The 9,772-nt window shown below is 36.3% G+C and overlaps 2 protein-coding genes across 6 annotated transcripts; both read left to right on the top strand.

Moving 5' to 3' along the window:
* The first annotated feature begins 166 nt into the window (after positions 1 to 166).
* LOC108632906 (ATP-dependent RNA helicase dbp2) lies at positions 167 to 4,961 on the top strand. Of its 4 annotated transcripts, none has more exons than XM_026810770.1 (8): positions 188 to 233; positions 383 to 475; positions 801 to 1,058; positions 1,131 to 1,368; positions 1,492 to 1,772; positions 1,851 to 2,344; positions 3,472 to 3,714; positions 3,793 to 4,961. In XM_026810770.1, coding segments are annotated over exons 2-8 (1,836 nt in total). In that variant the 5' UTR covers positions 188 to 233; positions 383 to 473; the 3' UTR covers positions 4,113 to 4,961. The 4 variants fall into 4 exon arrangements, with proteins under 4 accessions (XP_017893266.1, XP_026666571.1, XP_026666570.1 ...); XM_026810769.1 differs by having other exon boundaries at positions 194 to 233; positions 307 to 475; XM_018037777.2 differs by lacking the exon at positions 383 to 475 and having other exon boundaries at positions 167 to 233.
* Positions 4,962 to 5,287: 326 nt separating this feature from the next.
* LOC108632923 (ATP-dependent RNA helicase dbp2) lies at positions 5,288 to 9,766 on the top strand. Of its 2 annotated transcripts, none has more exons than XM_018037805.2 (6): positions 5,288 to 5,432; positions 5,923 to 7,124; positions 7,194 to 7,253; positions 8,909 to 9,139; positions 9,219 to 9,407; positions 9,488 to 9,766. In XM_018037805.2, coding segments are annotated over exons 1-6 (1,833 nt in total). In that variant the 5' UTR covers positions 5,288 to 5,430; the 3' UTR covers positions 9,637 to 9,766. The 2 variants fall into 2 exon arrangements, with proteins under 2 accessions (XP_017893294.1, XP_017893293.1); XM_018037804.2 differs by having other exon boundaries at positions 9,485 to 9,766.
* The last annotated feature ends 6 nt before the right edge of the window (positions 9,767 to 9,772 follow it).

Here is a 9,772-nt window from a genome sequence, read left to right as displayed (position 1 = left end):
TAGAAATTATCCAGAAATCCTGGTTCAAATAAAAAGAAATATTCATTTTTCTAATTATAATTTAATATTACTTTCAATAATCGTTAACGTTCTATTCTATATATCTTCTGCTTCTTTTTGTTTTAATGCATTTGTTTTTCATGTATTACTACGCTGAACGCTGTCATGGAAACAGTTTATAGGGAACTACTTTCGGAAGTTCACTTGTCAATTTGATCTGCCGGATTTTACCGGTGAGTTTAAAAATAACCGTTCTATGTTATTCGCAGTGTATCATTTACATTTTTTTATATAATACCGAGGAAGAACGTGTCCGTGAAGCCTTCACCAAGTTCGATACGATTCTTTAGATACGAATTATTGACTTGTTCCTAATATTCAGCTCCGCTCAATTATTGATTGGCGTTTGCGAAAGAGACCGTAAAGCAGAATAATCTGTTGCTCGTTTAATCGAGAATATCTCTAGTTCCTAAATGTAAGTACGACGTAACAATTTCACCTAAAATGGTGTAATAAACGTTTATTTTTAAGTTCTTCTGCGATTCTCTTCCGGGTTAGTATACTTTGCTTAAATACACGTTCAGTGACAATTCTATGTACCACTGTTTCGTATTGCGGATAATGGTAATCAATAATCAAAAAGAATAATCGTACAGTTCAATCTATTACCGTTCATTACAATCATTTGATTTGAAACCAGAATTACAATTATCAATTTTGTATTAGTCTCTAATTAAATAAAAAAGTTTGTAGTTCATAATCGTGAGACTACTGATTACATAAATTAATAATATATTCAGGTTTAATCGTGATAGAGACCATAGCAGAGGTCGTAGAGGTGGTGGTAGCAGAGGTAATAATAGAGGAATTGGTGACAATATGCGTGGAAGTAGTATTAGTCGATTTGGCATACGTGGCCGAGGTACTGCTAACAACGTTAGAGGCGTTATAAAAAATAAACAACCTGGTGGAGCCCTTAGAAAAATCAATTGGGACATAAGATCTTTAGAGCCTTTACGTAAAGATTTCTATATTGAGCATCCTACAGTTAGAAGCAGGTGAAAATTAATTGAAATGTAAATCGTCCTTTTTCCAAGTTAAACAAGTCTTGACGCAATATTTCATGTTAGATCAAAGGAAGAAGTATGTCAGTTTCGGGATAATGCAGAAATAACTATAAAAGGTGATAATATACCAAATCCCATACAATACTTCGAGGAGGGAAACTTTCCACCCTATGTATTGGATGAAATAAGGAAGCAAGGCTACTCTCAACCTACAGCGATTCAAGCACAAGGATGGCCTATCGCACTTAGCGGCAGAGATTTAGTTGCTATTGCCCAAACTGGCTCTGGAAAAACATTAGGAGTGAGCCAAAATAGAGAGCAATTTATTTTTAACTTGTACAAATAAACAGACGTCTTTGTTTTTATTATTACTATAAATCGCATATAATAAGTATGCTCCGACTAATACGTGTTTTTATTCCAGTATGTCTTGCCAGCAATCGTACATATTATGCACCAGCCTCGCCTTGGCAATGGTGATGGTCCGATTGCTTTGATCTTAGCTCCTACGAGAGAGCTAGCTCAACAAATTCAGGAAGTAGCAAATTGTTTCGGGGAGTCTGCAAGTGTAAGAAACACTTGTATCTTTGGTGGTGCGCCTAAAGGACCGCAAGCACATGACTTGGAACGAGGTGTTGAAATATGTATCGCTACACCAGGCAGGCTTATCGATTTCTTAGAAAGAGGGACTACGAACTTGCGAAGGTACGATGGTAGTTCCTATTTATATATTCAATTGTATTAAATAATTGTGATTATGTTTTTAACGCTACATCTTGTTAGATGCACTTATTTGGTGCTGGACGAAGCTGACAGAATGCTAGACATGGGTTTTGAGCCTCAAATAAGAAAAATAATTGAACAAATCCGGCCTGATAGACAGGTTCTAATGTGGTCAGCCACGTGGCCTAAAGAAGTTCGTGCTTTAGCCGAAGACTTTTTATCCGACTATATGCACCTTAATATCGGGTCGTTAACTTTATCAGCTAATCATAATATCATTCAAATTGTGGATGTCTGTCAAGAATTTGAAAAAGATGTGAAGCTGCGTAGACTGCTCCAAGAGATTGGGAACGAGAAGGAGAACAAAACGATTATATTCGTTGAAACTAAACGAAAGGTAGACGATATCACAAGGAATATTAGACGAGACGGATGGCAAGCGTTGAGTATTCATGGCGATAAAAATCAACAAGAGAGAGACCATGTGTTGCAAGAATTTAAAAGTGGGAGAGCTCCTATCTTAGTCGCGACCGATGTAGCTGCCAGAGGCTTAGGTATGTATTAAAATCCTGAATTTAGACGTTAAAATGATCGGCCGAATATGGGAATTGGCAACACTTATTGGATTAGCCAGTGATGCGTTATTAATAAGACCAGTGGACAGCTATGTTTGTAGCAATGTGTGATTGATAATTTTTTTGTAGCAGAACTCAATTTTTTTCTTATTTTGATATTTTATGGTACTACTACAGGTTTGTATTTTCCATTATTAATAAAATGTGAAATTTAATAAAGGGTTCTGAAGATCTGCACACACGCTACCACTAAGACTGTCTGCTTTTCTTTTTCAGAGGCACAGAGTACCCTAAGTGAACGCAGTGTACTGCCAGTATTGGGCAGACACAGTGAATATTTTATTTTTATTTGCTTATATTATGTAGATAACTATGTTAGAATACTGGAAAAGCAGATTTCTAAAATCAAATTATTCCATGGAATTGTATATTTTTTTAAATATAATTTTTACATGGGATTAGAAAGTTTAATGCAAATTTTATTTTGCCATGATAATAATGATTATTATTTTCGAAACATTTGTAATGAAAGTATTTACCGCAATTTAAACACGTTTAATATTGCGTATTTTTTTACAAAAATTTATTACTTTTTTTTTAATCCACTCGTTTGCTACTGTGATATACTCTCAAGTGTTTTCTAGTGCCTCTAATTAAACTTATTATAAACATAAAAATTACTGCATTCAGGCTTAAACCTTAAAATGCTGCCTTTATCCCAAACCAGACACTACCGCTGTGTCTGTCTAATCTCTAGGCCATCATACATTATGAAACCAACTGAATAGCTCTACATTTAGCAATAAATGGGGCTGTTCTTGCCGATTTTGAAATGGAATTTCCAACTGAAAGGTGGGTGGTTTTCAAACGTGATTTATAAGCAGATTTTATTTTTTAAGTAAAACAAAAACTTGGAGATTTTGGTTTATTGTATTGAATGTCACAAAGTCTTACATATCTTTAACATTAAAAGGATTTACATTCGCAAGTTTGAAGATCATTCTGAGAATACTAATAACCGACAAAAGGGGTGATGATTGTCATCGAATCGTACGCAAATAATCTTGAATATTAATATTTACCTTCTCCAAACATTATTTTCACAGATGTGGACGATGTTAAATACGTGATCAACTTTGATTATCCATCATCGTCAGAAGATTACATACACAGAATCGGTCGTACTGGAAGAAGAAGACAAACCGGTACTGCTTATGCATTCTTTACAAGCCACAATATGAAGCATGCAGGGGATTTGATAGAAGTGTTGAGAGAAGCTGGACAAAATATAAATCCTCGGCTTACCGAAATGGCAGAATTAGCCAAGTCAGGAAGCTACGGAAGCCGAAGTATGTCTTTAAATAGTTCCCATTTAATAAATTTGGTTAGTGGAATTCTATAATTAAAATATATTCCTTGCATAACAGCTGGCAAACGATTCATGGGTAATGATAGAAATAATGGGAGAAGAAGCACTATTGACTCCAGAGGAAGAGGCGGTCCTACGAGAGGAAGAGGAGGTGGTGCGGGAGGTCGTGGTGGTGGGAGTTCCTATCAGTCGACTTCAAATAGTTACTCAGGTTCAGATTACGGTAGCTATAACAATATGAAACAGGTCAATTCAATTAACCAGAATACAGGATATGGATACACGCAAAGAAGTTATGGGCAAAATAATTTAGCACAAAGTTATGGAGGAGGGGACAGTTATGGAAGTACTTATCAATATAGGGGTACAACGTACTAAGACTGCATTACTCTTCTTAAAAAAAAATACGATCTTACTATTAAAACAGTGTTGATAGAGATTATACAGTTAAACATTTGTGTTATTAAAATAGTAAGAACGGAAACCACAGCGAAACCAAAGAAAGGTGTTAAATATGTATGTATTATTGAAAAGTTACGGGCTTACACTTCATTCAACAAGAAATACTTAAGATTAATCAACACATTTCGTTATCTAATTCATGTCTACTTTAAATGTTACGTTGAATCAAAAAATTTATAAAGTTGCTTATTAGTTTAGGTGATTAGTCATTTTTCAAGTGAGAATAAAACATATTTATTATGTTATACATATCATACAGACAATGTTTTAAACAAAAATGCTTTCATTTTAATTGAAACGATTCACTTCCTCGTGAAACAAGTAATAAATAATTAGACAAAGAATAACAGATGTTCTTGAATATAGCTAACTGCGCATATGTAGTAATAAAAATACAGCGGTCGTCCGCGTCGATCCTTTCATGGTCAGCATTAGGAGGACGAGCTCCGCCAGCAGTTCTGAAGATTGGTGTGCACCTATGCTGTGTTTCTATTATTGCGTATACATGTACCAAATTGATTTGTATAATATACATATACATATATAACACGTGTGTTAGTCTCACTAACACATATAATTAGTAGACTTAAGTTAGTTCCTTTAAAATGTTAGAATATAAGTGCTTCGAGTCGGTCTCTGTTTCACGTCGTTAATGTTTAATTAATATTAATTGTTTTCTAACATGCACAAAAGAGCAACAGGCAGAATCGAAGGGCCTGAATTTATTATTTGTTATAATTATAATAAAATTTGAAGTAAACCTGAGTAAATCTCATATTTATTGCCATTACTCTTAAACAATAAATTAATTTCAGTATTTTTTCATTTACTTCTGTTTAAATAAATACCTATAAAGTGTCTATGTACATTAGTTTGTTCTTCCCTCACTTTTCTATACTACCGGACATCATTTCCGGAACATTCGGCAACTACAAACTTGCAGATTTTTATTTACTGCTCAAATACAACATTAAAGAAACGAATAAATAATTTTTGTTATATAATTAAATATTACTTAGGCCACAGAGATTATATGGTAAAAATTGAAAAATTAAAATTAAAATGGAACTATTTCTTGGCGGAATACGACGCCATGATATTTGTTTCACAGATCCTCTTCGGATCGCGTAACGGACAGAGTGTTACGCTCTCATTATTCTGTTTGATTTTACGCCAGTATACTTAAGAAAATCACTCTAATTCCTGTTTAATTGGGACGCACCTCTTTAGAAGAATGTAAGTAGCATAAAATATCTATTAACATTATGCGGGAACTCGAGTTTTCTACGAACATCTTATTGACATTTAGTGTCGCCTGAGTTAGTGTGACTTTACTCCATATTGCTTTTATACCTATCGACGAAATTTTTGTTCTCACAACGTACGAAACTTTAATCGTATATATTAATACAATATCTATAGAAATTACTAATATCGAAATTACTTCATATTACTTCGTTCATTAAAATTATTTCTCATTGATTGCAGTAAATCATATACGTGTAATTTATATTTATATGAATTTATAGCACGTGTTCTTACATAAAATTCCATTTTTAAAATGTGTAATAATTTTTGTACATAACTGATACGTCATAGATCAATTATACACACATCATGATTATATCACGTGTTTCCTATTTCCGTGGCTAATTACATTGATTAATATTAAAACGATTCTGTTCATGCATTATTGATTTACATAAAAACTGATTTTGTATTAAAGGGCTTACCGTGATCGTGAACGTGGCGACAGAAGGGGTGGTGGAGCCAGGGGAGGTGGTCGCTTCGGTGGACGAGATGCGAGCGTTGGAGGAAGATTCGGTAGTAACTCTAACAGAGACAGTAGTTTTGGGAACAGTAATTTTAAAAACCGACAACCCGGTGAACGTTTACGCAAGCCCAGATGGGATATGAGTACACTGCAGCCATTTAGAAAAGATTTTTATCAACCTCATCCCAATGTTACAACTCGAACGTCTCACATAGTCGAGGCATACCGTTCAGACAAGGAAATCACTGTGAAAGGCACGAATGTACCAGGGCCGAACATATATTTCGAAGAAGGCGGATTTCCAGACTACGTTTTAACCGAAATCCGTAGACAAGGTTTTGGTGAGCCAACTGCGATTCAAGCTCAAGGTTGGCCAATTGCCTTGTCTGGACGTGACATGGTTGGAATCGCTCAGACTGGATCTGGGAAAACATTAGCATATATTTTACCGGCAATTGTACACATAAATCACCAACCGAGATTGAACAGAAGTGACGGGCCCATAGCTCTCATTCTAGCACCCACAAGAGAACTCGCACAGCAGATTCAACAAGTCGCGTCAGACTTCGGTGTTTCCTCGCAAGTAAGAAACACTTGCATTTTCGGTGGAGCTCCGAAAGGTCCGCAGGCTCGTGATCTTGAAAGAGGAGTCGAAATTTGCATAGCAACACCTGGACGTCTTATTGACTTTTTAGAGCGTGGCACAACAAATTTACGTAGGTGCACGTACTTAGTATTAGATGAGGCTGATAGGATGCTCGATATGGGCTTCGAGCCACAGATTAGAAAGATCGTTGAACAAATCCGGCCTGACAGACAGACCCTTATGTGGTCGGCAACATGGCCAAAGGAAGTACGCAATCTGGCTGAAGAATTTTTAACCGACTATATACAAATTAACATTGGCTCGCTGCAATTAGCTGCTAATCATAACATTCTCCAAATCGTCGACGTATGCGAAGAATACGAGAAGGAGAGTAAGCTCATGAAGTTGTTGGAAGAAATTTCGAACGAGCCCGAGAACAAGACGATCATATTTGTTGAAACCAAGAGGAAAGTAGATGATATAACGCGCGCGATAAATAGGTACGGCTGGCAAGCAATTGGCATCCATGGGGATAAAAGTCAACAGGAAAGAGATTACGTATTAAATCGTGAGTGCTGATCTTTTTATTACTTTTTGTGTATTTACGTACTGCCAATACCAAAGAACCGTCTTTCAGAGTTCCGGAATAGCAGATCTGCCATTCTAGTAGCTACAGACGTTGCAGCAAGAGGATTAGGTAAGAATCTATTTACACATGAGTGGGTATGATGTAAGGGTCAGGCTGCGATGGTTATTTCATATTTGTGAGAGTTGTATTATCGTGATGTGGCAACGGATAACGGCATGTGCCAGACTGATCGACGTTAAGTTCTTTTTTTGGTGTGGATGAAAATTATTTCAAAAACACAGAAGTCCGAGAACAATTGATTAACGCAATCACCGATCGAGTTATTTTTTATAGTCTTTACGATGCAATAATTTATTTTATATTAACCTTATCACATAGTAAATTTAGTAATACATTGTTGAAGCTTATGAAGACAAAGATAATGCTGTTGTTCTCGTCTTTTCAGCACATCGGCATCGACGAGATATTTTGTGATTTGTTTAGTTTTCTTACAGTTCAGGTGGATTTTGACGTACTTTTAATTTCTTATAGAACCACGTTATCAAAATTTTATTCATTTCTGAGAAATGTCTTCGTTTATTTCTGATCATAGCGTTATAATTTATTTCGATGTTATAATTAAAAGTAAGTCAAAATATTTCAGCGGTGAAATTAGATTAGGTGAACAGGTAAGCCTCTACGCTAGAAAGTTCATCTGTTTAAATTTTGTTCTGATTGAGAAAAGTCTTGTCAGTCTGGTATTAACGTGCTGTTCTATGTGTTTTCAGAGGCACATGCGACGGAGTTTTATCAATGATAAGAACTCTGGAGAGCTTGCTTTGGAATATATAATTCAATGGGGCGTGACTGCTGGTCTCTGTCCCCGTGCAACAAGCTAAACTAACGCTGTGCCTCGGCTCACCGTGCCACTTGAAAAAAAACCACACTCTCACTCTGTACCTGCGACGGTCCAAAGTATGGAAATTATAGAGTTAGGGAATCTAGCGTGCAAGGACTACTCCGAGCAGGATTTACTACTCACTTTCTTAGATTAGAACGATAGGAAACGGCATCATATTGTTTTGCAGTGTTACTAAATTGCTTTTTATCAAGTTAAGAAAAAAGACAACGTTAGATTCTTATAATATCTCCAAATTTTCGTCTATTAAGCATTAATTTGCGTAATGGAATTTTCAAAACGAATGGACAAAGAAGAGCTTATAAGATCTTCAACATTGCAAAACAAGTGATGTGCTTTGTACAATGGAATGCATGTGGGGTTGATCGGAAAATGCACACACAGTGCTCCTCCAATGTCCCAACCTCACGGAAGTAATACGCACGGACCAAATTTTCAAAGACCAGCACAGATCCATACTTTGGTGCGGGAGAGAAGGGTGTGAAGTTACTAAGAGTAAATATACAGCTCGCTAACGCATAAAGTGAGAATTCCATGAGAACCATCTGAGCTCTGATTCCTCTACATTTCCAAAAATGTATTTACGTTTCCAGCTTTTGGCAACCACAGGTAAATAATATTAAAATTTGCTCTTTGTGGTCAACTCGTTTTGTGTAATACTCGTGTAGACGGAATTAAGAGCTTTGTATAAGTTCGTAATAATAGAATGCGTACATTCAAATGTTTCACGAACAAACGCTGCTTAACTCTGTCTACATTAGATATACCTATTAATGCTTCGATCGATTCGCTTTGTAAGTTAATTGAACCACAAAGACACGAGTAATCTTCGTCTTCGATGATTATAACTTTTGATGTTATACAGATGTGGAGGATGTTAAGTTTGTGATAAATTTGGATTACCCGTCGAATTCGGAAGACTATGTACACCGGATCGGTCGAACGGGGCGTTCGCAGCGTACAGGAACCGCGTACGCATTTTTCACTCCGGGTAACGCACACAAAGCTAACGACTTGATCCAAGTTCTCGAGGAAGCGAAGCAAGTCGTGAACCCGAAACTGTACGAATTATCAAAGAATCCAGGCGTTTATAAAAGTATGATCCCATTTTTATTTTAGGTACTTAGTCGTTACTTTCAGTTTAGTATGCTTAATGTGATTATTTATTATCTTAGGAGGTCGTTACGGCGGACGTAGTGGGGGTGGTGGCGGTCGTGGTTCCGGCGGCCGTGGCGGTGGTTCCAGAGGTTCCAGAGGTGGTCGCGATGGAGACCGGGGTGGTCGATTTGACCGTTCCAATGGTAGTGGAGGTGATCGAGGAAAGTGGAATGGAAATAGTAGCAATATGGCTTCAAATAAAAATAGTAAGCATTTTGCCTTCATCTCTGCTCTTGCTTTTTTCATTTATGCAAACAATATTAATTAATTTTTGTATGTTCAGTAGGTATGGGCGGAGGCAGTTACAGTAGTAAAGCATTTTCTCAGAACAGTTACGGTGGACCTTCCGGTGGTGGCTCCAGTGGTTACAGTCAGAACGGTGGATATGGTGGAAGTGGAGGTGGCGGAAGTAATTATAGACAAAATGGTTATTAATTTTTAAAGCGATTGTTTCTAAAAAGAAAGTTTTGTGTAATATAGTAAAATAAGAAAATTATTCTATCTGGATATCATGTTCTTTATATGATATACTTTTCATCGTAATTAATCGTAAACCATAAGATATAGTTTA

Source organism: Ceratina calcarata, unplaced genomic scaffold (assembly GCF_001652005.2).
Source record: "Ceratina calcarata isolate Rehan_Ccalc_2016 unplaced genomic scaffold, ASM165200v1 scaffold178.2, whole genome shotgun sequence".
Lineage (NCBI taxonomy): Eukaryota > Metazoa > Arthropoda > Insecta > Hymenoptera > Apidae > Ceratina > Ceratina calcarata.
This window is presented reverse-complemented; position numbering and strand designations above follow the sequence as displayed.

What these genes read in the sequence shown, in the direction of transcription:
- LOC108632906 (XM_026810770.1), top strand. An exon ending in CATCCTACAGTTAGAAGCAG is followed by an intron (nt 1,059 to 1,130) that starts GTGAAAATTAAT and finishes ATTTCATGTTAG; the next exon opens with ATCAAAGGAAGAAGTATGTC. An exon ending in GCTCTGGAAAAACATTAGGA is followed by an intron (nt 1,369 to 1,491) that starts GTGAGCCAAAAT and finishes TTTTTATTCCAG; the next exon opens with TATGTCTTGCCAGCAATCGT.
- LOC108632923 (XM_018037804.2), top strand. An exon ending in CGTTGCAGCAAGAGGATTAG is followed by an intron (nt 7,254 to 8,908) that starts GTAAGAATCTAT and finishes GATGTTATACAG; the next exon opens with ATGTGGAGGATGTTAAGTTT. An exon ending in TATGGCTTCAAATAAAAATA is followed by an intron (nt 9,408 to 9,484) that starts GTAAGCATTTTG and finishes TTGTATGTTCAG; the next exon opens with TAGGTATGGGCGGAGGCAGT.